Raw genomic sequence first — 27,175 nt, 5'->3', positions numbered from 1 at the left:
TTTAATCAATGTGTTAATTGACACAGAAGGAATGACAGACGCAAGAGCGCGACTTACACAGAACGTGTGCCACAGTCACTTTTCCACGTCGGACATAATTTAAAGTTACAACAACAAAAGCATGTTGGACAGTGCGCCAGCGATTGAGTAAAGGTTTTAAGGTTAATGTTAGTTGGACCTAGAAATAACAAAACTATAATATGGCAGAAACACGTGTTGCTCTTGGCTTTTTGGAGGATGCAGAACAATGGCAATTACTAAGTCAGCAGTTCCCAAGCAAAGTTGGAGGCAAACCTGCTTGGCTGAGTCAGTCGGACACTCCAAGTCTTCACGAGTTATCGTGTGACAAATGCCATCTTCCTACAGTATTTCTTTTGCAGGTTTACGCACCGATAGCTGGGCAGGGTAGAAGTTTCCACCGAACTCTCTTTGTATTTTGCTGCAAGACACCAGAATGCTATTCTCGAAACGACAGCCGTTGCCTGAAAGGTAAGTAGCCATTTAGCTACAACTGTTCCATTTCCATAGTCGGATCAGCTCATACAAATTATTGATAGTTAAGTGGCATTAAAGAGAATCCAAAAATTGCCGACCTGGCACGGTTACTTATGATCATGAGCACCACTAGCTTCGGTGCAACCAATGCATTTTCTCCGTATTAGTGATCGGAGATCCCCCCCCAGTTGCTATAAATCGAACATCCGTTGGTGTGCCTTCTTGGTGATCACTGTGATGTTAAATTATGGACCCTACGAGGGACTTTTCAGAACTAACAACGGAACTCATGATCTTAAGCCAATGTTTTTGTTAAAATACCTTTTTCTAATGGGGGAAATCTGAAGAAATTGACTCAGCCTGATTAGGTTACTGTGAGATTGCCCTATTAAACACCACTGATGGTGTCAGTCTTTCATTCCAGAATCACACACAAACATACATTTGTCTAACCACAACCCCTCATGAATATGTGAACCATGACCTATTTTGTCTCCTTTCTCTTGGACCATAGCAGATTACCTTTAGTGACATCTGTTCCCCTACCTTGTGTTCCTTACTCAAATGCTGTACTTGCATTGTAATTACTCTATTACAGTATTCAGGAGCCAGTTGCCAAGGAAAAACAACTTTTATCCCTTTGATCCACCATCTGATGATGGACCAAATGAGAAGGAGCTTGAACCCTGTGTCCTGAGTTCGGGGGTTACACTATGCAAGCTGTGTGGCTGTGTTGGTCAGAAAACCTGCTCTAAATGCCATGCCGTGTCCTACTGCAGTAAAGAACACCAGACCATCGACTGGAAACACAGTCACAAGAAAGAGTGTTGCAAACAAGGTGATTGTGCTGGTCTCCTGGACTGTCATACTAGGTGTAATAATGATTGTGTGCAATATTATCTGAAACCTTTGATGCATTCTCAGTGCCATCCAGTGCAGTGCCTTCCACTTTCCTGTTTCCTGAGTCAGAACTGGTCACAGAGCTTGAGGAACAACCGGAAGAGGAGTCGAGTGAGACCGTTGAGGATGAACGGAGTAACTTGGATTGCTCTGACTTAGCTGATGGTAAGACTTTAATGAACTGCATTGCATCTACAACCTTCAGATCCATCGTGCTGAGTTGTCCAATGCAGAGATTACTGAACCCATTTTTTGCATTAGACACTAAGTATTACTCTAGAAATTATTGACATTTTTGCTGTGTATAAGGATTGACTCTGTTCTACAGGTTTGGCAGAGACAGAACTCGAAGACATGGCCATGCATGAAACCCAAGATAGCAAAGTGTTCCAAAGGTTTAAGAAGAGGATTGCATCAGAGCCGCATCAGGTAATGTTAAGAGATTTGGCTCTTCAGTCGTGTGGGCCAACGCTTTGGCTGTTTAAGTGGGTGAAGACATCCTTAGTCTTGTCAGTGTTTCCTCACATAATTGCAAAATGTATTTCAGTTCTAGTTTTCTGAGATCACCCTGTGATCAATGTAGGATATTCTTTCATTGATTCTTGAAAAATATAACTTTTATTAATGCTTTTTATTAAGCTAAGTGTAACAGTTGGACCCAAGCGGAACCCAAAATGTAAATAAATGCTAACAAACACTCAGCAATATTAAAACATGGTTCAAACTACATATTTGATATCAGGGATGGTCAATCTTTACATCTATATCCCTGTCAATTAATCTAATAGTACAATTTCTCCACCCCAACCCACAGAAACGGGAGTATGCTATGTTTTTATGCGATTTTAGACCATAATAACATTGTTTTGTGGTTGTAGGTCTTGCGATACTGTCGAGGGGGCTCTCCTCTTTGGGTTTCGTCTGAACATGTTCCTGGGGAGAAGGACATCCCGAACTGTTCATGTGGTTCCAGGCGAATCTTTGAATTTCAGGTATTTACATGTTAATGAAGGGCTGGTGGCCCAAAACCAGAACATACACTGCTAAAAAAACAAACAAAGGATACATGTAATCATCACAGAATAACACCATGTCCGTTAAACTTCAGGCATTTCAATCTGTCCATTTAGGAAGCATAAGCGATTGTGAATCAATGTCACCCGTTTTGGTGCAAATGAAAGTGACAACCGGTGCACTGGAGAGGCAACAGCAAGACAACCCCTAAAAGGGAATGGTTTTGCAGGTGGTGGCCACAGACAATTGCTCTTTCCTTATCCTTCCTGACTGATTCTTCTCAAGTTTTGCGTTTTGTCCTTTTGTCACTACTGGTATTATGAGGCATTCAGGTTGCACAGGCAGTCCAGTTCCTCCAGGATGGCACATCCATACGCGTCGTCGCAAGGTTTGATGGGCCTCCTGGTACAGTCTCAAGAATATGGAGGAGATACCAGGAGATGGGCCGTTACACGAGGAAAGCTGGACAGGGCTGTAAAAGGGCATCTACCGGAGCCCTACAAAATGACATCCAGTGGGCTACTGCAGTGCATGTTTCTGACCAAACTGCCAGAAACAGACTCCATGAGGATGGCATGAGGGCCCGATGTCCTCTAGTGGGACCTGTGCTCACAGCCCAGCACAGTGCGGCTCCATCGTCATTCACCAGAGAACTCCAGAATTGGCAGGTCTGACATTGGACCCATGTTCTCTTCACAGATGAGAGCAGGGTCACACTGAGCACATGTTGGCTATGTATTTGGAATTTTAAAATCATCAATTACTAAGAGGTTAAAGTAGACTGTTAAATATAACTTCAGGGTATTTACATCCAGAAACTGTGTAGTCCTTTTCATGTGCCCTCAATGTTAGGGGACCAAAAGTAATTGGACAATTGTCTGCTTGGCTGTTGCTTGGCAAGGTGTGTGTTGCATTAGTTCATGCACAAGAGACCTAACAAAATGTCTATTGGTGATTCTAGCCAAAGAGTTGAACAAATCAAGAACCCTCGAATTCTGAAGTGTACAGAAACATCCAACCAAATGCCTGAAAACACTTCACCAACACTTCGCCTGATCTGCTGAGGAGCGACGGACTCCATCCTAGCTGGAGTGGTGCTCTTCTTTTATCTAGGAACATTGACAGGAGTCTCACTCGTATAGCCTTAACATAAGATAGGGTGCAGGTCAGGCCGCAGGCTGTTAGCCAGCCTGCTAGCATAGTGGAGTCTGTCGATAGCATAGCCAGAGTAGTTAGTACAGCTTTACCTATTGCCACTGTGACTTGTTCCAGGCTGAGAAAAGTTTAACAAGGTAGTGCTAACAAAAACAACCTCATTAAGATAAAGCCTTCCTCCACCTCGGTCACAAATAAAAATGACTATATCACCTCGCATCTCAAAATGGGACTCCTAAATGTTAGGTCCCTTGCTCCAAAGGCAGTTGCTGTAAATGAATTAATCTCTGAACCTAAACTAGATGTTATTGGTTTATGTGAAACGTGGCTAAAGCCTAATTAATTCACTGCCTTAAATGAGGCCTCTCCTGGTTATACTAGTGATCATATCCCTCATGCATCTCGAAAAGGAGGGGGTGTCGCTAATATTTGTGACAGTAAATATAAATGTACTCTCAAACATATTACTGAGTTTCATTCTTTTGAAGTTTTACTAATGAAAGTTAACCAGGCCGATAAATCGTTTTACATAGCTACTATTTATAGGCCCCCCGGGCCATGCACAATGTTCCTCAATGAGTTTCCAGAATTCTTGTCTAACCTTGTAGTAATGGCAGATAGTATTCTAATTTTAGGCGATTTCAATATACATATGGAAAAGTCCAATGATCCTCTTCAAAAAGCCTTTGAAGCCATAATTGACTCAATGGGTTTTATCCAGCATTTTGAGTACCGTGACGTCGCCCGGTATGGCGCAGCCGGGGCCCCACCCTGGAGCCAGGCCCGGGGTTGGGGCTCGTATGCGAGCGCCTGGTGGCCGGGCCTTTCCCCACGGGGTCCGGCCAGGCTCAGCCCGAAGGAGCGACGTTGGGCCGCCTTCCCGTGGGCTCACCACCTGCAGAAGGGACCATAAGGGGTCGGTGCCTAGAGGATCGGGCGGCAGTCGAAGGCGGGGGCCTCGACAACCTGATCCCTGGACACGGAAACTAGTTCTAGTGACGTGGAACGTCACCTCGCTGGCGGGGAAGGAGCCTGAGATCATGCGTGAGGTTGAGAGGTTCCGACTAGAGGTAGTCGGGATCACCTCCACGCACGGCTTGGGCTCTGGAACCACACTCCTTGAGAGAGGATGGACTCTTCACCACTCTGGAGTTGCCCATGGTGAGAGGCGGCAGGCTGGTGTGGGTTTGCTTATAGCTCCCCAGCTCTGCCGCCATGTGTTGGAGTTTACCCCGGTGAACGAGAGGGTCGTTTCCCTGCGTCTACGGGTCGGGGATAGGTCTCTCACTGTTGTTTGTGCCTACGGGTTGAACGGCAGTGCAGAGTACCCGACCTTCTTGGAGTCTCTGGGAGGGGTGCTGGAAAGTGCTCCAACTGGGGACTCCATCGTTCTACTGGGTGACAACGCCCACGTGGCCAACAACAGTGACACCTGGAGGGGCGTGATTGGGAGGAACGGCCCCCCTGATCTGAACCCGAGTGGTGTTCAGTTATTGGACTTCTGTGCTAGTCACAGAAAAAATGTAATCTGGATCCCGACATATTAAACAATTATAGGCCAATATCGTTCCTCTCAAAAATCTTAGAAACATTTGTTTCCCAACAACTGAATGCCTTCCTAAAGACAAATAACATTTATGATACTCCCGTCCGGTTTCAGATCCCATCATAGTACTGAGACTGCTATTGTGAAGGTAACAAATGACCTTCTAATGGCCTCAGACAAAGGTTCCGCATCCGTCCTGTTGCTTCTAGATCTTAGTGCTGCTTTTGACACTATTGATCACTCCCTTCTCTTAGAGAGACTGGAAACCTGGTTTAAATCTTATTTATCTGAAAGAAATCAGTTTGTTAGTGTGGATGGCATATCCTCTGACAAGTCAAAGGTATGCTTTGGTGTTCCTCAAGGCTCGGTTCTGGGCCCATTATTGTTCTCACTATATATGCTCCCTCTGGGCGATGTAATCCGAAATCACAATGTAAACTTTCACTGTTACGCTGATGACACACAGTTATATATTTCAATGAAGCATGGAGAAGCCCTTAAATTAGCTACTTTGGAAGCATGCATTTCAGATATTAGGAAGTGGATGACAGAGAATTTCTTGCTCTTGAACTCAAGGAAAACAGAAATGCTCGTTTTAGGACCCAAGAAACAAAGAGCGTTGTTAGCAGATTTCACTGTGAACCTCGACGGCTGCAAGGTCGTATCCCAAAAAACTGTAAGAAACCTCAGCGTTACCCTTGACCCTGAACTCTCCTTTGAAGAATATATAAAATATGTCTCAAGAGTTGCTTATTTTCATCTTCGAAACATTGCAAAAATTAGAAACTTTATCAAAAACTGATGCTGAAAAATGTATCCATGCTTTCGTTACTTCTAGACTAGATTACTGCAATGCTCTTCTCTCTGGTTATCCAGACAAATTAATAAATAAACTTCAATTAGTGCTGCACACGGCTGCTAGAATCCTAACTAGAACAAAAAAAATTGAACACATTACTCCTGTCCTAGCATCCTTACACTGGCTGCCTGTTAGGGTTAGGGCTGATTTTAAGGTTTTACTCTTAACCTATAAATCAATACATGGACTTGCTCCTACTTACCTTGCTGAAATGATCCAGTCATACATACTTACACATAACCTACGATCGCAAGATGCAGGCCTTTTAATTGTACCTAGAATTTCTAAACAAACAGCTGGCGTCAGGGCCTTTTCTCATAGAGCTCCACTACTGTGGAATGAACTGCCAATTAAGGTTAGAAATGCAAACTCAGTGCAAAGTTTCAAGTGTCTACTAAAAACTAATCTCTACATTATAAATAAATGTAGAGATGAGTTTTTATAAATAAATTTGATTGATTGATTCACCATGCAGCAGAACAATGACCTCAAATGTACCGCTAAGTCAACTTTTTTCATGTTCCTGACTGGCTGAGTCAATCCCCTAAATTGAATCCAGTTTGCATCCAGCAAACATTTTACTTGCTAAAGATGAGGCTGAAGGTCAAATTGCCCAGAGACAAAAATGAACTGAACAAGGCTGCAGTACAGGGTTGGCAGAACATGAGAGAAAAATACCCACTGTTTGGTGATGGCTTAGGGTCATCAGGTCATCATCAAATGCGAAGAATTTGCAGTCAAGTACCAATATTTTAATATTGTTGATTTGTTCAATTAATTTTAGTCTGCTAAAATGGAGTACTATTTCTGAGAAGGGCTGCAATTCCTATGCGGTTTATGGATGTAAATGAATACCATCAAATTAGGTGGACAGTGTGTATGTTAACCTCTTCGTAATTGTTTAATCTCAAGTAAAATGTGCTGGAGTACAAATCCATTACAACACTTATCACTGTCCAAATACATATGGACTGCGCTGTAGTTTTTCTACTTACCCAGTCAAACAAACTCATGCTATTTTAGGGAATAATCAAAGTTTTGCTGGCAACTTATTAATTGGTTACCCATTTAAATTGCCTCAAGCAACTGGTGTTTCTTCTTTATGATAAATCTAGATTTGCCTCTCTCCCAGACGATTCAAAGAATGTGAACATAGGTCACTGAAACTAATTTGTTTAGCCAGCCTGTAAGATGACCTTAACAACTTTGATAATATGATTTGTTAAAGATAGACCTATCCTGTTGAGCAGTTGTCTTAGGTGTTGTCATGAAGTCGAGGCACCACTAGAAGGGAAATAGAGATTTACTATTCCAAAACTAAGTGGTTGGTCATTTATAATGTTTCATAGCTTGACATTAATTACAAATGTTTACATTTGTTAATCTACTTTCTCATTTCATTTCTGGTCTTTCAATATGTATCTATGCTATGTGGTTTTTCATTACCACATGTGGCAGGGTAAAGGGACAGACGCGAGACAGGCTTGAAGCCTGACGGCGTGTTATTAACACAACTTAAACTCTTGAAAAGGTAGACATTAAAGAAACACCAACTCAGGGCCTGTCTGCATAAGCTGTGATTATGGGGCACCGTTTCTAGGATTATTTTCCTTAGACAGAAAGGCAGTTTCGGCTGGTGGGCTTTGCTGCTTAGCCGTTCTGTCTGAAACAGTATACACAGGGTCCTTGAAACACCACATACGCTTCTCTCTTCTTACCTCGGGGACGGCTCTGTGGTCATCCATTTGCAGCCGCCCTGATCACAAATATTGATAGGCAGATGTGGAGAGGAGGAGCTATCCCACCTTTCTGCTTCTGGAACGTTCTGGTGTGCCGCTGTCCTCGTCCAGTGCGCACCCTGCTTTTCCCCGGTACTTTCCGCCCTTCCCCCGGTTGTGTACTACAGGGTCCTGAATCTCAGAGGTTGGCTCATCCCTGCCCAGCGGGAGCGAGTTGCTGATCGAGCTGGCACATCACACATTATGTACACATTTATTGATTACTATGTAGTGCTTTCCAAGTCTATGACTATGAAAGTCTATGACCCAGCCCTGTAGTAGTGGTAACAGTAGGATCCATTTCCCTGATTTAAATAGAGCTGGTTAGTTAACAAAAGATTCCCAGCTATTGCCTAACATATGTTCAATTTAAATTCTAGTTTTACAAATGAGCCTTTTTTCCTCCCATTCAGCGCTGGCTTTTAAAAGGTCTTAACTCTCTACAGTACTTAATGAATCAGACTCTGTGACATAATAAACTGATCTCGGAATTCATCTGTGTGTAAATAGATTGACTTGACTGCCAGAATCTCCTGATGATAAATTTAATCTGGGACATCTTTTAATGTCTAAAGCTATGAATTGCTATTGTGAAAATGTCTTGGTGTGTATCCCATCAGGTCATGCCTCAGCTCCTGAATGACCTGAAAGTGGACAGTCCTGATGCCAGTATAGACTGGGGAACCTTGGCTATCTACACGTGCGCTGACAGCTGTGACCAAGGCAATAAGTACTCTTCAGAGTTCATCTGGAAGCAGGATTTCACAGAACAAATATAATTGAATAACATTGTAATAAAATGGAATCTGATTGTAATTGGTTATGGCAATGTTTCCCTGTGCAGAGTGGGCTATTCTGTACCTTTTTCATGTCAACGGCTATTTATGTCAAATTACATAGCACCATTAAATGTCTAGTTCATACAGTTTGATTTGAGGAATTGGACACAATGGGATAGTTAAATCTCATCTTGAAGGGGCCCCTATCCAGCGCAGGTTGTAGTCTTTTAGATGGGTCAAATGCTCTGGTAACTAGATCCATGGCACTTTTTGTAAGAGTAGAGGTGTTAGCTATGTTAAACACATTGTCTTGTTTCCATTTCTAATCTGGTCCTCAATATCAAGGGCACCTAATCAAGCCCAGCCTCAACCTGGCTTATTCTGCTCCCCCATAACAAAATAATGTATGAAGTGCTACTGTTGCTCTGGATAAGTGTGTCTGCAACATTTCAAAATGTGTATGGGGGAGGAGGGATTAATCAGTGTTTGAAGTGAATGATTCAGCTGTCAGAAAAAGACCGCACAAACCTGGCCTTCATGGGAGGTTAGGAAGAAGCCTGTTTTCAAAAAAGAATATCAAGGTAACTGACATGTACTGGACAAAACCTAGGTATAGGCCAAAAGTACAGGAACATACTCTGGCCAGATTAGTCCAGGATTGATGTAATCAACCTATCATGAAGTCTTTAATTAGATTCAGGTATGTGACCAGGATTGGGAAAGACTGGATTAATCTAAATTTGAGTTGTTTGGCTAAAACAGAACCCCATACCAACTGTAAAGTGTGGCCTGGCCAACTTGCCACTACTCAATCATGAATTCCATATTGTACCAAAGAATTGAGAATGTGAGGCTGTCTGTCAAAAAAGTCAAACATGGACTTAGCAAAAGGACAATGATTCAAAACACACAAGCAAATCTAACCAGTAGTTCTCAAGAGGAAATTGAAGGTTAAATGGCTGATGTAAAGGCCAGATCTGAATCCAATTGAAATGCTGCTATAGGGAGACTTGTGGGCCATTCAAATAAAATCAAAGGGGTGTACTTCCCTTTTCACATGATTGTTTATTAAAACCTGTTGGATGAACCCAAGCCAGAAAGGTTAGTGTTTTCTTTTCACTGTGTATTCTTTTGTCACTTATGTATCCTTGTTTGAATATATTATGCTTTGGTTGTATCCTGAAAATTGTTATACTCCATTTCATGAGTAAGGGCCCAGTGCAGTCAAAAACTAGATTTTCCTTTAAATTACACAAAGTTTTTCCTAATGTAAAAGCTGTTTAGAAAAATAAAACTAGAATGTTTGAGTGAATTGGTACCTTTTTCCAACTGCATAACACAAGGCTGATTTGATTATAATGAACCAATGACAGTTTAGATGGATAGGGGTGCTCAAGACCATCCTATTAGCCATTCAGGACTGGATTCAGAAGAATCAGTTTGTTGACATCAACTAAAATGTCAAATTTTAGACATCTAGAAGACCCTAATACAAAGTGACATACAGAAGCAACCAGGCGTAACCGTTTGTGCACTTCAGTCAGCTCAAGAACAGAAAATATCATCCAAGTAGCACTCCAGTCACATGATCAAGTCCCACCTTGAAAACAAACTGGTTTGAAAGGAGGGGAAAAAATGAAAGCGTGACATCTGTTCTTAAGTCAACCTGCCACAAAGAGTCGCTAGAACAAGACATTGCAAGACAAGTGTTCAACCCTCCTTTCCCAAATCAGGACAGGGATATGCTGCTGCATAACTTAGGAGCCCCAAGACAAAACACTTCAAATTAAGGAGCGGGATCATTTAATTGTGCACAATGTAGTAAAATAATATTTAAAACCAGAACATACAGTACTTACTGTGACAGTGCTTTCACGGGCTTTAGATTGCTGACCAAATATACAGTATGTATAATGTTTGTTATTTCTAGCATTAAAACATGACTCCTTAAATCGCACTTAAAATTGGACAAACACTGAATGAGAAAGTATTCTGAGGTACATAACTAATAACATTCTTCAGACGCACACTAAGGTTGCAAGATGAATCTTCCACTCCATGTTATGATACCTCTTCAGGGCTAGACAATATTGTATCAACATGTAATCCAAACAATATACAAGAAATCTTAGAAATAATGGGAAGCCAAACCTTTCAACACAATTTTAAGTAACAATCTGGTTTCTTCATATAACAATGAATATGATTATAAAAGACAGTGAAAGAATAATGTTATGAATCTTGAATGTCCATTTGTTGGGAATGTGTGGTCTAACATGCACTGAAAAATGGTAGGATAACATCAACAATAAAACCTACTTCAGAAAAATCTAAATGCTTAAATGAAAAGAAACAGCCATCAAGACTGCCACATTTATAACAAGCAAGAGTCATTTAAAAACAAATAAAACTGCTATAATACAGCATTTCCCCTAGTATAAAATCACCATTAAGGTGAATAGGAGGGGTCCCTGACTTGTCGATTAAACTGTACAGGTCCAATCAGAGTCCCAAAGTAACAGAGCAAATTCCCCTGCAACTATACATATATAAAAAAGAAAAGAAAAAAAAATACTGCAGGTATAAATATTTACGTTGTCTTCCTGAATCCTTTCAAGATGGGGTAGATGTTTTCAAATGCTTCATAAATTTCTCCTCTCACCTTTGCACCTTGAAATACACAGCAAATAACAACAACAATGATAATGTTTTTAAGGACAAATGCCCGTCATGGTTCTAGGAAAAAATAGAAAACGTACCTGTTAATACAACTTTGCCGGAAACAAATATCAGCAGGACAATTCTGGGTTTGATCATTCTGTAGATTAGCCCAGGGAACAATTCTGGTTCATAACTGAAAAAGATTTTAGCCCTTAGAACTGAATGACATTAGACAACCAATCACAAATCGTGTCAGTACTCAAAGGCTTCCATTTCAGGGAGATGTATTTGACTAACCTGCTGAATTGCTGGTGAGTTAGCACTAGTCCCTCTAACCGAATAGGGAATTTAACATCACAACTGCCCACCATGTTTTGAATCTTGAAATCAAGAAATTTGGCGGGGAAACCCAATTTCTGTACAACTCTAGCGTATTTCCTGGCTGCCAGACGGGATTGCTCCTCACTGTAGACAGAGGAGGGAATATGAATCGATTAAAACAGAGGTTTACATTTGTTTTTTCTATCCTTAAATAAAAGTGTAGTTCACTAACCTTTTGGCTCCTGTGCACACCATTTTTCCAGAGCTAAAGATAAGTGCAGTTGTCCTTGGCTCTCGTATTCTCATGATAACAGCAGCAAATCGCTATATAACAAGAGAAGTTGTGTGAAATTCATCAATAGAAAAGCTTTCTTGGTGGGGAATTCTCAGACCTGAAGAAACATGCCTTGATGGCCCATTTTAGTTGCAGTTTAGCAGTACCCCATTTGTCACAAAGTTTGAAAAAATGAAGAATAACATAATATGCTTACTTTGGGGTTGTACTCAGCATTTCTAGCTCGCAGTGCAATGGTTTTTAAGTCAAGTTTGCAGCCCAAATTCACTGTTGATACAATGTTCCTAAAAAGGGAGGAAAGTAAACCGTGCAATCAGGGTGAAAGATACTCGTGAACATGGCCAGATCCCCATCTAAACCATCACTATGGGCACATACCCATTCATCTTTATCGGCTTAAAAGAAGTACATGGCTACTGAATCTTAATGAACTAGCTGTTTTCTTACTGTAGCTGTGGAACGATCCCAGAACTTTCTGACGCAGGTGTAGCGGGTGTGATGGGTGTCATTGGGGTTAATGGTGTAGTATTGTAGAGAGGGGTGTTTCCTGGCAATGTGGTGGTGGTGACCGTTTGGGAGTGATAAAGTTGGGGTGTCTGTCCCGAACCCCCTGGCATTCCACTTTGCTGGGCGGAAGCCTGCTGCTGCTGCTGTTGTTGTTGTTGTCGCTGCTGCTCTTCCAGTAGAGACAGGCTGTTGGTGTTGGTCACAGGCTGGGGAGTCAGACCACTGCCATAAGGCATCATGGGGCTGAACATGGGCATCACAGGTGTCAATGCCCCCTTTAAAGGATGAAAGAGCAATTCCTTGGTTAGGTTAGTTGAATAAAAAAAAAACATGTCCACAAGGCAGTTTCCTTGTTGACTACCAAAACATCTCATGCAACCTGCTGTAAGCCAAACGTGTTACCTGAGGAGAGGCAAGACCCTGGAAAGGAGGCAAACTGTTGTTCTGCTCCATGTCCTCAAGTTATGAAGCGGACAGTTGGTTGACCTTCTTAGAGGCCAGAAATTCTCTGAGGCCTATGAGCAATTCTGTATTTGGTAATTTTGAACACAATCATGTGTTTTAAAACTGTAGGTAGCAGCGTACCGCTTGTCTTGCTCTTTTCAACCTGAAAGAATGCAAACAACAACAAAATATACTTGCTAGTAAATACTGAGACGTGAAACTCAACAAGAAACACTGCAGTCAATAAAAACTTGATCAATAGCTCGATTTGATCACACGCAGCTTAAAGCAACTAAACAGGACAACTAGCTAGGTAAATAGGTAAATAGCTTAGCATTTGCACTCAGTCAAATAACGCTTTCCTAGTGGCGCGCAAAATGTCTCTCAACCCGACTAACCATTTACGCATTTAAATTAAATCGAAATTTGCCATATATTATGAACACATTTTTACGGAACACATGCAAGTGTGTGTATGTATGTTAAACACGGTCTTGCGAGAAAATGACGCCTAACTTCAAACTCGGCGACGTGAAGAACTGAGCATGCTAGCGTAGTACTGTAACATTACTAGCGGCTAGTCAGTGGCTAATTGCTTGCATGTCAACAAACAAAATAGTGATTATTGGTTTGTTCACTAAGGGATTAAGTTGCGAGTGTTCTATATTGAAATGGGACTGAAAATATTTCAAATACTCACCCGGTCTCAAACTTCACTTTGTAAAATGCCACATTAAACCTCTTTGGCAGACTGCTTTCACTGGTTCATGTACTCGCACAAAACAGCGACATCCGGCATGTTGCATGACTACTTCCGGTGTTGAAGTTCGTCTTGTGTCTGTCGTTCACATTTCATCCGTGTTTACTCTGGCTAGAGTAGACAATTTACCAAACGGTAGTATGGAAAGGGCCGTTAAGAAGACGAGTTTGGGTTTGTTGTCTTTCTGGTATCTTAAGAGATTGAGATATATGGCCAGTGCACATGCTCTCCGAACTTCTCCCTCATCATTACATCAGTGGCAGCAGATAGATAATCCCTGGCATGTTCCTGGTTGCATGTTAAGAGAATGCATGACTTGCAATCTCCCATGAAGTCATTTTCCTAGGTTAAACAAAAATAAAATGAGGCCTAAAGCCTATAGTTTTTCATTGTACATTTTAACACGATTGTTGAGACTACTTGGCAATGTTTAATAAAAATGGAAACTGAAAAAACACGAGACAGGGAACTACTGGGAACATTTTTATTTGTCAACATAAATGTAAAAAGAAAAGCAGGCAATGAGTCCAAAATATGAAAAATCCAGACAAAAGTAGTAGCTTGACATGGCAGCGGGAATATGTCATTCAGTCCTTCCTCAGAGGGACGTTCTCCTCCTTGATGCCATCCTTGGTGACGATGCAGATCCTGAGAGCATCCCCGGTGTACACATCTCTCTCAGCAGCGGATATGAAAACATCTTTGACCAGCTGCAGAGCCTTCTCCTGGCTCAGGGGCAAGTGCTGCACACCCTCCATGTTCTTGAATCCGATCTGATTTTGAATATAAACGCACAGACAAACACAATAAGGGGGAATACAGAAGCAAATACCTGGTTTGTCCTAAACTAGAAAAGAGAATGTCAAAAGCCGTGTACACTGCCCGCTCGGTAGCGCTACAAAAAGGCACGCTCCCATTCATTACCAACGAGACCCAGCGAATCACCGCGACAAAAATCTCAAAGCGACAGAATTGTTCAACTTTATGCTAATTTCCTGCGAGCGGGCAGTGACGGAGTTCAGCGGCTACCAAGGGCAGGGTAGATGTTCATTTTTTCTACTCGCTAGCTTAAAACTCGCTCGCTAGCGAAAAAAATGGACGAGAAGAAATGTTTATGCTTTTCTGGCTTCAGATAGAGATACAATTCTAAAAATGGATACATGGAAGAATGTTTCAGAGACCGTTGAGATCATTGATACCGGTGATTGATACATGCATGACATAAAACTAAGTAAATTGCTATTTGAACATTGACAAATCATTGAGTTGGCATTGTGTTGACATGTAATACATTTTTAGTAGTGGAGTCACACAAATCATAAATACTTAATAATAGACTCTGTGCGCCAGCGTAGTGAGGAACTATTGCAGTTTCCGGTTTACTTACTAATATTAATCCGTATTAGTAAACAGCTAAACTCACAACAAGCTCAGCCAGCATCCTTTTGCCGTTTTTGAGGCTAGGGTGAATTTTTATGCGTTCTATTGTCCTGCCTAATACTACACTAAAAAGGAACAGCCGATAGCCGGCCGGCACACCACAGTAAACTACTTACCCTCGTAGTTGTGCAGATAACTGGATACGTAGAGTTTGAATCCCTTGTTCCGCTTGCTTGTTGGAGCAGGGGACCAGACATCAACAATTCGATGGACATCACTAATGCTTATTTTAGGCAGGTCTTTGAGACATCTACTAAAAACTGAAATTTTGGGCGACGCGAGTGATCACCTTAAGTAAACCGGAAAATGATATGCCGACATCTGGCTAAAGCGGAAGTTCGTCCATACGCTTGTGCACAGAGCCTATTGTGGAGAATTATGTTTCCCCTATGGTAAATGGTTGACTGGTTATTGCAGGAACAAATTAGGAAGACACCCCACCCAAGTGACATCTCGCCAGAGATTGAGCCATTTGTGAGTTGAGCAAGCGAACAGTGTGCACAGTAGAGTAGGTTTTCCATTAAAATGACTGAAAAGAGGTGAAACAATCAGTGATGCTGAACTAATACCAAATAATTTAGTAACCTGGTTGTCAAGCAGAGGTTGCAGCATTGCACTTGCTGAGCCTCCAGCTTTATATGTGTCTCTCTGGTAAGATCCCACTGGATCAAAACTGTACACAGCTCCTCGACCTAAAAATAAAGCAAAATCAATCAAATTAAGTTTGAAGAAAAAAGGAGTAAAAGTGGACATAAACACTGAATACCGTACACATATGGACAATTCTGTAAAAGTAGATCAGGAGACATACCCTCCTCATCCAGGCCACCAATGATGTTATACACATAGTAGGGGAAGAACCTTCTACCATACAGGATAGTTGACAGCATGGCTGCAATGGCTCCACTTGTCATGCTCTTGTTGTTGGAGTGCTTGTACATCTAAAAATGTATGTTTACAATTGAAAATAGATTCATGAGTAAAGTTATACAGCATTTTCTGGTATGCCATAAACTCTCTAAGCTAACTATTTAGAAAGTAAAAATGATGAAAGAAAGTGAAAGTAAGTATCAAGGACAATATGAATGCACCTTTAGTCTTGCATCAATGATTTTGGTAAGTGTCAAGCAATCTCCATGGAATCCACTACAACCTATGACAGTTGTATCAGTCCTGTAAGAAATGGAACAAACATTGCGTTTTTACAATGTAATTTCGTTTCTGAATACTGATGAACATGTGTTAAGACGTGATCAAACAGTATTAAATGCAGTTTAATTAATTTGCATTTAGTGCAATCTGTCTCCTCACCCCTCAAATGTATTTACAGGAATGAACAAAGGTGGGACTTAACTGTTGCTCAAACTGCAACTACTATTTCAGGGGTCCACACACATCCAAGTCTGCATTCAAACTTAAGTGTTATGTACTGGACTTACAACTTGTAGCATTTTGGAGAGTCACGGCTGTGGATTGAATAGCCTTCACTCAGGCGAGTGTCTGAAGCAACAATGGCAAAGTCTTCACCAGCAACAGCAAGCACAGTCCTGGAAACACAAACACGAATCAGCACTGATACAGTACCGGCAGCTTGTTCGCGTCTTCATTTAGTTAGTATCTGTAACTTAGCTTCCTTTAGCGATCTGAGATCGAAACCAAACAGTACTATACTATAATGACCTGGCTAACTTAGTATGTTGTTGACTACGGTTACATAGCTAAACGCATAACTAGTTAGTTATAAACTAATTGTACATTACAACATATCATTTATTATAACCTAAAAAGCTAGCAAACGTCGTTGGAAGAAAGGTAATAGCTCACATTAGCTTACTAACATTTGCTAATGTTGGCTGGCTAACTATACTACTTGGAAATTGATAATACATACCCTCCATTGAATGAATAGGGAGAGAACCGGTGCTCTACTGGTCCAGTGTAGTGATACTCCTTCATTTTACCATTATCTCCATGGACTTGTGTAGCAAACATTATGCCGGTTGATGAGGAAACTAGCTAAATATCGTACGTCTTCAGCTCACTCAAGACAAGTGGGAAATCTCGCTGTATCACTGCAATATGGCGGACGGATATGCTTCTTCTTCTACAACCAGCCAAACAAACGTTCACTTTGCTACCACCCACTAGCACGATGTCAAAAATTATTCCCAGTACATAACTAGCTGGAGTGGTCCTTTACCGCCTCCAGTGGTTATACGTTCACTTTACAATAGGAACTGTTGTTTGTGGAACAGTAAGTCGTTTTGTTGTTTCCAGTCGGTAACATTATTTCTCTACGTTTGCATCTCGGAAGCTGCTGTAGTTACAGTAGTTAGTAGTCCTGAAAAACATGGCTACTGTTTTCCAACCCAGACCTTGTGATAGCAACCCTGCAACCCCGGGAGCGCAGTCTGTAAAGGTACATTTGGTAAATATAGCGTAACAGAATGTATACGTACATGTTAGTAAATTGGGTGCCTGGTGAAAACAAGATGCTAGCTAACTTAGCTTGATGCTTAGCTAGCAACACCATCAACCTCTGACTCTTTTGTTTCATTCAACCTTCCGCCGCTTCGTTTGTTAGACACAATTAAATTGCATGCTATTTATAGCATGCAGTATTTATAGGTATCCTTATGAAACTCTGGCGGTTGTGTTAACTAGTTAACATAACGTTAGTTAGCCAACTAGTGTTTTAGTAGTACGTCGTCAGTCCACTCCAGCACTATCCAAGTCTATGTTGTCTAGCTAGCTGTCTACATTACCCGTTAACTAACGACATATGGCTAACATATGGAGTCAATGAGCTAAAGCGTTACCTAGTATTTTTGTTATTAGGTGTTATGTAGATTCCAACTGCATTCAATATTTTAGGATGACATTGAAGAAGTGTCAAACGATGGCAGTCAAGCTCCGAAAAGGCGGCGCATGGGTTCAGGTGACAGTTCCAGAAGTTGTGATACTTCCAGTCAGGAACTTGGGTATGTGGTCATATTTAAAATCATAAACAAACATTTTCTTTATTTGTTTTTGATTGCCCACGACCATTCAGTTTTACAAACACTGAGTCTCCAGTTACATTGAGTCACTCTTTCAAACCTAGGTTACATTGAACGTTTACCTGTTGTAAACCTTCTAGTCATACATGCTTCTCCCCAGGCCCACATACTTCTCAGCAGAAAATCTGACTGAGTACAGGTGGCCCTCAGATGGCAGCGGGGAGTACTACATGTTGCAAGAACAAGTCAGTGAATATCTGGGAGTCACTTCATTCAAGCGAAAATATCCAGGTAATATGAGTGAACATTTTAATCTTAATAGAATTAAGGATTGAAGGTCAGGGTCTTAATGTTTTTATAAATGAAATATATATATTAAATGTTTTGTTTGTAATGTTGTCACTGCCTGGAGTACACTTTCATATTATCCTTTTTTAATGTATTTTTTTAAGATTTGGAAAGGAGAGATCTCTCCCACAAAGAGAAGCTTTATCTGAGGGAACAAAATGTTATCACAGAGACCCAGTGCACCTTGGGTGAGAACTGACAAATATGTAGTTTCTGCATAATCAGGCAGAGCTTTGATTTTTCTCAGTAGTATTTTTAGTGAATTATGCTACTCTTTTATTTGAAATGATGGAAGTTCATTCATTGTGAATCTGTTTTTTCAGGCCTGACTGCTTTGCGAAGTGATGAAGTAATTGATTTGATGATCAAGGAGTACCCAGGCAAACATGCTGAGTATTCTGTCATTCTCCAAGAGCGGGAGCGCCAAAGGATAGCAAAAGAGTACTCTGTAAGTAATGCAAATGTTAGTATACTCAGCTACATGGACCCATTTTAGTTGAGTCAGTTACAGGTTTGAGTTTGCACATTATTATTCTTTAAAAAATAAATGATGTCGATGCTGAACTTGAGTTCCCCTTTCATATTTTATTCTCAGCACATTTACAGTTGACATGGTTATTCATTATGTTGTGTGCTAAACGTTTTTCCTCTGTCTCCTAGAAAATGCAACAACAAAACCCTCAGAAGGTTGAAGCCAGTAAAGTGCCAGAGTACATAAAGAAAGCTGCTAAGAAAGCTGCTGAGTTCAACAGTAATTTCAACAGGGAAAGGATGGAAGAGAGAAGGGCTTATTTTGACCTTCAGACACACGTAAGTTAACACCTTGCCTAAAAATGTATGCTAGTCCATTTATATGTTGAACATCTATGTGTAAGATCACGCTCATGGTTATGTGTGGATATGCTGCTAAGGTTGTTTTTATGTGGAATTGAACTTGTTATGGAGAGAGTGAAGGTTTGAACTGTAAGTTTTCAACAGATTATCCAAGTACCCCAAAGGAGGTATAAAGTCCTTCCCCCCGAGAGAACCAAAACCGGACCCTATCCAGTGGCCCTCATCCCTGGGCAGTTCCAGGATTATTACAAAAGGTACGGTTTACTGTCCCGAACATAAGCCTTCATGCCTGCGATTCCCGACCATTTAAGGATATTTGATTAGCTGATGTATTGCTGATCCTTTGTCTGATACAGGTACTCTCCCAACGAACTGCGCTACCTGCCCCTGAACACGGCCCTGTTTGAGCCTCCCCTGGACCCTGAGCTGCCTGCCCTGGAAAGCGATGGAGACTCTGATGACGCGGAAGACAACAAGAGGGAGGAGGGAAAGAAACATTCCGTAAGGAACTGGCTTCTGCGGCCATCTTTACCCCTTTTCTTTTGAGTGGCCGACCTGTTGTAGTCCTGCGTTGGCTGTAAATGCTTAGAGATGCCCTGTAAGACTTCAAAGTGATCTTCTGCGCAGCATGGGTCAGTTGTAAACAGAGTTGTGTCTACAGGACAGTTCTTCTGGAAACACGTCGGATGGGGACAGTCAGGACAGCGGAATGCAGTCAAAGGCCAAGGCCAAGGACAGAGCGTCCACCCCAGCTAAAGATGCCACCCTACGCCCCAATCAACACAAATCTGTCCCTGGGTACAAGGTAGAAGAAAAAAGCCCCTGACTTTCTCAAACAGCACTTCTCTCCTTTCCCCTACTCCGACACCCCTTCCAGCTTCTTCAGCACTTTCAGTAGAGAGAGCCTCCTTTGTCCCATCCCAGTGTCTGGCAATGTCAGTCCTATCTCTCACACATTCTTTTTTTTCTCTCTCTCCTCTTTCCCTCTCTCTCTTCCTGTTTATTTCTCTTTCACTCTTCTCTCCTGCGGTTTCTTTTTCCTCTCCTCTTTTCCTCTCTCTCCTATTCTCTCCATGCACAAAGTGACAATAGTTATCTCTGGGGGTAACACTCAAGTTAATGGGACTTGATTCGCCTTCCCTCTTCCACTTGGTCCAGTTTGTTGTGAACCCACTAACCGAATGGTTAATTTCTGTTGGTTCTATATCAGACTTAATAAGCAATAACATTTTTGAGTAGTTGGTTTTGGGGCTGGGCGATATTGAGAATCCATATGCAATTTTGAATTGTATTTTGATAAAGTGCAAATTGGAAAGCCAGTTAAAATTAAATATAATTAATCTTCGAGTCAGTATCCATCCTAGGGTCACACAATACTCATAAAAATACAGATTTATTCAGAAAAATAAATTATGGCCAAATACAGAAACCTTTTTTAGAAAATCTATTGTTATCATATTTTGGCCATATCGCCCAGCTCTAGTTTTATTTCACATCTGAGACTTTTTTTCTTCTCTGCACTTTTTATTTGTACTATAGACTTGTACATTTTTATCCTATTCTTTGAATGTCTTAAATATACCTCTTCTGTCTACTTGTCAACAGACTATTAAGACAAGTGAGCAGAATTTTTGGCTGCTAGACTAATTGTTTTTAAACATTGTTATGATATAGAGTTTATAAGATGCATACATTTTATGGAGCGGCTGCAGATCCGGCTTTTTGCTGATCTTTGTCCAGTCGAAAGATCCTATCTTTCTGTAATGTGCCATTCATTGAAAAGTCTAGATAAATGAATAGTGAAACAGTTGTGGCCTTATTATAAGCAGATTGTTTTTCACCAATCCATAATTTAGGCAGTCAAATTTAGAGTTAAATGTCAGAAGCAGGACAAAGACTAGCAGTCTAAATTGCGATTTAAACACAATGAGCTTTCATTATTATATCAAACATTGGAGAGGGCAGACAAGCAGTAAACATAGTGTTCTTTTTGAGAAACTCAGGGTATGAAATGGCAACATAATTCCTAGTACTACATTATCATACATTTCCAGCTGTTATTAATATGCAGAAGGTTTTGCACCAGTGTGAAGTGTTGACTGCATCTGTCTTCTGCAAAGGACAGTTTTATCCTAAATTGGCCTACTGAACACATCCGCTTATTTTTGGATGTTTGTTATTTTGACTGTTTAATAATAAGAGGAGGACCGGGCACATCCCCATTTTGACAAATTTGTTGAAGTGTGTTAAGAAAGGAGACAATTGAGAAACAGTTTGAGCAGTACCTATGTAAATAACAAATGTGAAGAAACATTGGCAGAAGTGTCAGGATCTCTAGTCCAAGGGATCTGGTAGCCTAGTTTGATCCAGAGGGATCTCTAGTCCAAGGGATCTGGTAGCCTGGTTGGATCCAGAGGGATCTATAGTCCAAGGGATCTGGTAGCCTGGTTGGATACAGAGGGATCTCTAGTCCAAGGGATCTGGTTGCCTGGTTGGATCCAGAGGGATCTCTAGTCATTGATCTGGTAGCCTGGTTGGATCCAGAGGGATCTCTTGTCCAAGGGATCTGGTAGCCTGGTTAGATCCAGAGGGATCTCTAGTCCAAGGGATCTGGCAGCCTGGCTGGATCCAGAGGGATCTGCTGCCTCCAGTGTACACAGGTACTGTGCAAAAAGCACCTGAAAGTCAAACTAAAGCCATTTATTGGGTAGAAAGTTAAAAAAAGATAAAGAATTAAAGTAGATGTGTGTGTGTGTGTGTATATATATAGATATATATATATAGATATATATAGATATATAGATATAGATATATAGATATAGATATAGATATAACTTCAGTTTGATTTTCAGGTGTAAGACATTTGCAATGTACTATGGAGTTTTGCAACATAGGTTTGAACCTGGCCCACTGCTCATTCAGTAAAAACGTTTGTTCCCCACTCTACTGTCCCATAAAGCATTAAGAAATATACTTTATATACAAAAGCATAAAAATAAGCTGGATCTGCAGCCACGGCCTACATTTAATCTGATAGGCTAGTAGCACTATAATGACGGTAATACTTGAGTGTTTGAATGTTTATAAGTCATGTCTCAGTGTACATAGGTATAATCCATGCTTTTAATGCAGTATTCCTGTGCCGTTATTCTGTTGTTACCAAACAGTTGTTTGATATAACCTTGCCGACTGTTCTTTGTTTGTTTTAAGACTGGAGAACACAATGTCACTGTGCCAGTGTCCTGTTAATACAGGTTCTATATGTTGGCTTTGTTGCTTTCATTATCCTCATTGTTGTTATTTTTAAATTATTTGATGAAAGTATGGCATTTCCAGGATCAACATGATCTACCTTCTGTCAATCCGGCAACTTCCTCTAATTCTTCTCACTGCAATGGCAGTATGTGTCACAGTTTATTTGGAAAACAGCAGCAATAGTAGTAAGCACAAATATAGCTTGGCTTTAGGTAGCACCAAGAACTCCATGTCGTACATAATTACTTTAGCATTGGTTATGGATTGTTGTGGATCCCATCTGTTACGTTACCAGTCAGCATGTGACCTAAGGGAATGTAACTGACTCATTTTATATTGAACTGAAATATACAAAGAAAAATTATTTCTCACTAACAGGTATAGTCATGTTTATTTTTTTAAAATCCAAACTAACTACATAACATCAATGCACTATTTGACTTAAAAGTCAGACGTCTTGGCAATTTAATACTAACTTGGCCTTACTTTCCTGTGACTTTTATGCACTGTGGAAATCTTTTAAATGAATATTATCCACGTAATGTTGTGGTGGCGCGCTACAGAGTTAGCAATCTGAAGCCCAACAGACTATGTAGCCTTGATTTATTTATTTTTTGCACCAAGTAAATGATGCTTTTACAGATGAAATCACCAAGTAAATGATGCTTTTACAGATGAAATCACCAAGTGATTTGACATTTTGTAAATAGATGATGATGATGATGATGGTTTTCATGAACCTGTTCATGGGCTATGTCCTCCAAATTGATTTCGCGCTTGTCACCCCTATTATTTGTGCATACTGTGTGCCAAAGTAGGTACAGTTTATGTTGATCCTTTAAAGTTCAATCTGACCCTGGCTTGTTTTTTTCCATCTTTTAGAATGTTGTATGTTTTACATGTTTGATTTCAGTGCAATGGTATGTAGCTATCCCTGTTGAGTATGAGTCCTTTCTTTTGGATAAGTCTTGGTTCAGCTAGTTTAGCTGGCACCCCTCTTTCTGTGAAAATGTCTTATATTCAAATAGCAATGTCATTTTATTGTGTGTCTCTAACCTCCGGTTCAGTCTCCCACTTGTTTGGTTGGTTTGTTTTCCTAGAAAGACATTCACTGCTATTATCCAGTCACGTACTTTTTATGTAGGAAACCCCTTTGATATGGCAGTATTTAGACACTTGACCACAGTTAAACATTGAAATAAAGATTTCAAACAAATAGATTGTTCAAAGAAGTTTTAATTGTTGGCAACACCAAGTCCTCATGTAAGAAATGACCCTGGCTAATTGCCTAATAACTGTGTGACAACTATTGGTGGGAACCGGAACCCCTCATTGCCCTCAAGGTATTTTAAGTGTTAAACCTGTGATATGCAACACATGGGGGATACTCTGGCACAGAAACCGTTAAGTCAGCCTCACCTCTTGGTGTTTGCCTTTGGAAATGTTGTGTCAAGTGTCATCGTCTCCCTGTCCCCCTAATATACAATGATCAGTACAAGCAAATGAATGGTCCTTCTATATGGGCGATTCTCAAAATTAGATAATATGCTTTTCATAGTCATTCATCATTTGATGAAGCGCCTTCTGAAGAACCTGATAAATTAGATTGATGGTTAGTAAAATAATTTCCATTATCACGTATTGCGACTTATAATATGGTAATTTGTGTTGCCCAGACGCCCTGTGTCATATGGCACACAAGGCCTTGTTGCTGTGGTTTTTATAGCATTGTTCTGCCCTTGCAGCCTAAGGTCATACCCAATGCTATATGTGGCATTTGCCAGAAGGGTAAGGAGTCCAGCAAGAAAGGAAAGCCAGAAGCTCTCATTCACTGCTCACAGTGTAGAAACAGCGGTAAGTGGAATTTCTGTTGGTTTTTAAAATCCAGCGAGCAACACTAGCTTACATTTACAAGATAATTGCTTTTTAATTATTTTAGACACCCAAAATACTGTATTTAAACAATGTTTGTTTGCTTAATTAGTTCTTATCCCAAGATGGGAATATGCTATGTTTTGGATTTGTGCTATGGTGAGAGCGATGCCCTGTGTCTATGTATGTTTGTATGTTTCTCCTGTCTCTCAGGTCACCCATCCTGCCTGGATATGAGTGAGGGGCTTGTGGGCCTGATTAAGACCTACCCATGGCAGTGCATGGAGTGTAAAACGTGCACAGTATGTGAGCAGCCACACCATGAGGAGCAGATGATGTTTTGTGACAAGTGTGACCGGGGCTTTCACACCTTCTGTGTAGGCATGGACTCCATCCCTCTGGGTGAGCTGCCCCTCTCTGGCCCAGGTCTGTGGGCTTCTCTCTGGCCCAGGTCTGTGGGCTTCTCTCTGGCCCAGGTCTGTGGGCTTCTCTCTGGCCCAGGTCTGTGGGCTTCTCTCTGGCCCAGGTCTGTGGGCTTCTCTCTGGCCCAGGTCTGTGGGCTTCTCTCTGGCCCAGGTCTGTGGGCTTCTCTCTGGCCCAGGTCTGTGGGCTTCTCTCTGGCCCAGGTCTGTGGGCTTCTCTCTGGCCCAGGTCTGTGGGCTTCTCTGTAAATGGAGAACTCCTGCTTGTTTTGTGTCATAGTATTCTTGTCTTTTATGGAGTTTTGTAGTCATTTATTTGAGCAAAACCAACATAAAACATTATAAGCTTAGACAACTTAGCCATTTATTTCTGCTTGTGGTGAAAATTGCTAAAGTCTTTTTTTATATTCTTTTTACAAGGCTGACATGTTTGTTACCTCAATTTGGTATAATTAGCATAGTTGCACATTAAATGGAAAGTGCTTTATATATGCCATTTTCCAAATGGGTTTGATGTGGATCTAGTCTAATATGTAACATATAACATTTGTTTATTTTTTGTTCCCAGGTTGTTGGGTTTGTGAGTGTTGCAACAAGGAGTTTTTAACCCCGAAGAAAAAAGGTAGAACAAAACCCCCCCACAAGTCTAAATCTGCCCATAAATAGAATGCAGAGGAGACATTGATCAAATTAACAAGCCTGTCCTCAAATGCAAACAAGTGTTTTGATACTATTTGTACCTTTGTGCTAAAATTCTGTTGATACATTTTTGTAATTGTGTGTGTGTGTGTGTGTATATATATAGATTTTCTTTTTGCTCAGTTAAATTTGTAATTTTCATTGTGACCAAAATGTTGTATTTGTTTTTTTTGCCAATAAAAGAATCAATCCATGACCACCCAAATGTTATATTTTGACCAGATTATCTCCCCTGAAATACTGTTCCTGTCAATCTTCCCCAACAACAGCTTGTCGAAGTAGTGGCAACTAGTTTTCATTAATACTGCTGACCATTACAACAGATCTCTCAATTGACCACATGTTACATGGAGCGTCTGTAACCCCGGGCACCACAACCTGGCACACAGTGCGCTACTGCTTGGTTGTTAACCGGTCCTCATGCATTTTTTAACAATGGCTGTCTTAAGTGCTAACAATTAGTCACCTGGAGGCCGTGTCCCCTGAGTTGAATAGCTCTATCCAGGTGAGAGTTTGCACCTGTCCTTGGCGATGCTGTGAAGTCATAGCAGATGGCACGTGGCTCCAAGGTAGGACGACATGACAGGTGCGTGCAGGGCCCTGTCATCTGATAGGGGACGGTGCAGTACAACGGGCTGTGGGGCACGGCAGCGATCCGCATGGGACTGCTCCCCGCTTGGCTGACAGAGGGTTCTACTCCACAGCCGGGTCAGTCAACATAACTCGAGCCAGCCTTGTTCTTTTGTGCGTTTGTATAAATTTCCCTCCCATTTGCAAGGTAGGTATCGGCTATTAATTGAAATAAGGCCCTTTGTGTAATTGTGGCTTGAAGAGGGTAACCGGGTATGAAGGCGGAGTGTAGTAAAAAACCTGCTGATCTTTAAACCCATGTTACCACTAGATGGGAGGCAAGAGCTGTTGTCAGAGCTGCATATGGTGTCCTGCAATGTCTCAAGTTGAAATGAAAATATTGAGAACGTCCTATTTGTTTACATATTCAAATAGCTTAAATTGTACTTACTGTTGAAGGTTTGCCACAAAGTTCATATTAGTTTGTCTTTTGTATTTGGGAAATAATGAACCTTTCATAATGTCGTGGAACTCCCCTCCTAACCAATTTTCTGTGAAGGAATTATCCCAAGCCATAAGCCAATATATGCAACTTTGACAGTTTTGTTTTGGAATTCTCTTATTTGGAAATGAGCAACTATTCTTTTTTGTTCACTGTACATGTCAACACACTCTAACTTTATCATTTGCCGCAAAACAAGTCAAACTGTTGATACTGTTGATGTTTTATAGCAGTCTGCCAAACCTTTCCCTTAGATATGAATGATATATTCAGCACCATGTTCCCTATGACAGGATATTTTGCCCAGACTCTGGGACACTATAAAAAGACGTAAAAGTACAATTTTATTTGATGGATTACCAGACTTCCGTGTGTAATTGGACTTCTACACAATTGGTCATCAAATAAAACATGAGGCCAGCTGCACTTCTCAGAAGGAAGATGACAGCTTGTGGATGTGAGTGGTCCCTTGCTTTCTGTGGGAGCCTCCACACCGCTGCTCCCTGTGTCCTCTAGCCCCATGCCTTCTCAAGCTTCTCCCCCATGGTTCATAACAAACACTGGATCACTTGTTATTATCTATCAATTATTAATCAGGCAAGCTCATGGAAAATACAAACCCATTAGGAGTTTTAAATGAAAAGGCCCCTCTGCTGTTTTGACTCTCATTGAGAATAGGCTGGGTGGTGTAATGATCTCCTGTTGCCAAGTCGTTAGACC

General features: G+C 41.0%; 4 protein-coding genes across 5 annotated transcripts; 2 read left to right on the top strand and 2 right to left on the bottom strand.

Annotated features, from left to right (window-relative positions):
* Nucleotides 1-44: 44 nt before the first annotated feature.
* Nucleotides 45-9,838, top strand: pdcd2 (programmed cell death 2). The gene is made up of 6 exons (XM_010888698.5): nucleotides 45-489; nucleotides 1,094-1,333; nucleotides 1,420-1,560; nucleotides 1,724-1,824; nucleotides 2,274-2,387; nucleotides 8,368-9,838. The coding sequence occupies exons 1-6, from the start codon at nucleotides 201-203 to the stop codon at nucleotides 8,524-8,526; spliced, it is 1,044 nt and encodes a 347-aa protein (XP_010887000.2). The 5' UTR covers nucleotides 45-200; the 3' UTR covers nucleotides 8,527-9,838.
* A 474-nt stretch (nucleotides 9,839-10,312) lies between these two features.
* Nucleotides 10,313-13,580, bottom strand: tbp (TATA box binding protein). Its single transcript, XM_010888696.4, has 8 exons — nucleotides 13,455-13,580; nucleotides 12,713-12,917; nucleotides 12,251-12,585; nucleotides 12,000-12,087; nucleotides 11,741-11,832; nucleotides 11,485-11,652; nucleotides 11,286-11,380; nucleotides 10,313-11,196 (listed from the first exon to the last, which is right to left on the bottom strand). The coding sequence occupies exons 2-8, from the start codon at nucleotides 12,761-12,763 to the stop codon at nucleotides 11,117-11,119; spliced, it is 909 nt and encodes a 302-aa protein (XP_010886998.1). The 5' UTR covers nucleotides 12,764-12,917; nucleotides 13,455-13,580; the 3' UTR covers nucleotides 10,313-11,116.
* A 406-nt stretch (nucleotides 13,581-13,986) lies between these two features.
* psmb1 (proteasome 20S subunit beta 1) lies at nucleotides 13,987-17,042 on the bottom strand. The gene is made up of 6 exons (NM_001303674.1): nucleotides 16,846-17,042; nucleotides 16,394-16,501; nucleotides 16,046-16,127; nucleotides 15,766-15,895; nucleotides 15,540-15,646; nucleotides 13,987-14,287 (listed from the first exon to the last, which is right to left on the bottom strand). The coding sequence occupies exons 1-6, from the start codon at nucleotides 16,944-16,946 to the stop codon at nucleotides 14,102-14,104; spliced, it is 714 nt and encodes a 237-aa protein (NP_001290603.1). The 5' UTR covers nucleotides 16,947-17,042; the 3' UTR covers nucleotides 13,987-14,101.
* A 129-nt stretch (nucleotides 17,043-17,171) lies between these two features.
* On the top strand, nucleotides 17,172-25,582 carry phf10 (PHD finger protein 10). Of its 2 annotated transcripts, none has more exons than XM_010888694.3 (12): nucleotides 17,172-17,373; nucleotides 17,829-17,935; nucleotides 18,114-18,244; nucleotides 18,406-18,489; nucleotides 18,625-18,749; nucleotides 18,962-19,111; nucleotides 19,280-19,389; nucleotides 19,492-19,636; nucleotides 19,797-19,940; nucleotides 24,136-24,244; nucleotides 24,476-24,664; nucleotides 25,253-25,582. In XM_010888694.3, exons 1-12 carry the CDS (start codon nucleotides 17,305-17,307, stop codon nucleotides 25,348-25,350), a joined length of 1,461 nt encoding a protein of 486 aa, XP_010886996.1. In that variant the 5' UTR covers nucleotides 17,172-17,304; the 3' UTR covers nucleotides 25,351-25,582. The 2 variants fall into 2 exon arrangements, with proteins under 2 accessions (XP_010886996.1, XP_010886995.1); XM_010888693.3 differs by having other exon boundaries at nucleotides 17,172-17,382.
* Nucleotides 25,583-27,175: the final 1,593 nt, after the last annotated feature.

This window comes from Esox lucius, chromosome 5 (genome assembly GCF_011004845.1).
Source record: "Esox lucius isolate fEsoLuc1 chromosome 5, fEsoLuc1.pri, whole genome shotgun sequence".
Classification (NCBI taxonomy): Eukaryota; Metazoa; Chordata; class Actinopteri; order Esociformes; family Esocidae; genus Esox; species Esox lucius.
This window is presented reverse-complemented; position numbering and strand designations above follow the sequence as displayed.

Bases quoted from the DNA above. Each gene is read 5' to 3' on its own strand.
- pdcd2 (XM_010888698.5), top strand. From the start codon at position 201: ATGGCAGAAACACGTGTTGCTCTTGGCTTTTTGGAGGATGCAGAACAA. The intron at 1,825-2,273 runs GTAATGTTAAGA...TTGTGGTTGTAG, and splicing joins TTGCATCAGAGCCGCATCAG to GTCTTGCGATACTGTCGAGG. The intron at 2,388-8,367 runs GTATTTACATGT...GTATCCCATCAG, and splicing joins GGCGAATCTTTGAATTTCAG to GTCATGCCTCAGCTCCTGAA.
- tbp (XM_010888696.4), bottom strand. From the start codon at position 12,763: ATGGAGCAGAACAACAGTTTGCCTCCTTTCCAGGGTCTTGCCTCTCCT. The intron at 12,088-12,250 runs GTAAGAAAACAG...CTCCCTTTTTAG, and splicing joins GGGATCGTTCCACAGCTACA to GAACATTGTATCAACAGTGA. The intron at 11,653-11,740 runs GTTAGTGAACTA...CTCTGTCTACAG, and splicing joins GTGTGCACAGGAGCCAAAAG to TGAGGAGCAATCCCGTCTGG.
- psmb1 (NM_001303674.1), bottom strand. From the start codon at position 16,946: ATGTTTGCTACACAAGTCCATGGAGATAATGGTAAAATGAAGGAGTAT. The intron at 16,502-16,845 runs GTATGTATTATC...TTGTGTTTCCAG, and splicing joins CCCTATTCATTCAATGGAGG to GACTGTGCTTGCTGTTGCTG. The intron at 15,896-16,045 runs GTGCATTCATAT...ATACATTTTTAG, and splicing joins TCATTGATGCAAGACTAAAG to ATGTACAAGCACTCCAACAA.
- phf10 (XM_010888693.3), top strand. From the start codon at position 17,305: ATGGCTACTGTTTTCCAACCCAGACCTTGTGATAGCAACCCTGCAACC. The intron at 19,112-19,279 runs GTAAGTTAACAC...AGTTTTCAACAG, and splicing joins ATTTTGACCTTCAGACACAC to ATTATCCAAGTACCCCAAAG. The intron at 19,390-19,491 runs GTACGGTTTACT...TGTCTGATACAG, and splicing joins TTCCAGGATTATTACAAAAG to GTACTCTCCCAACGAACTGC.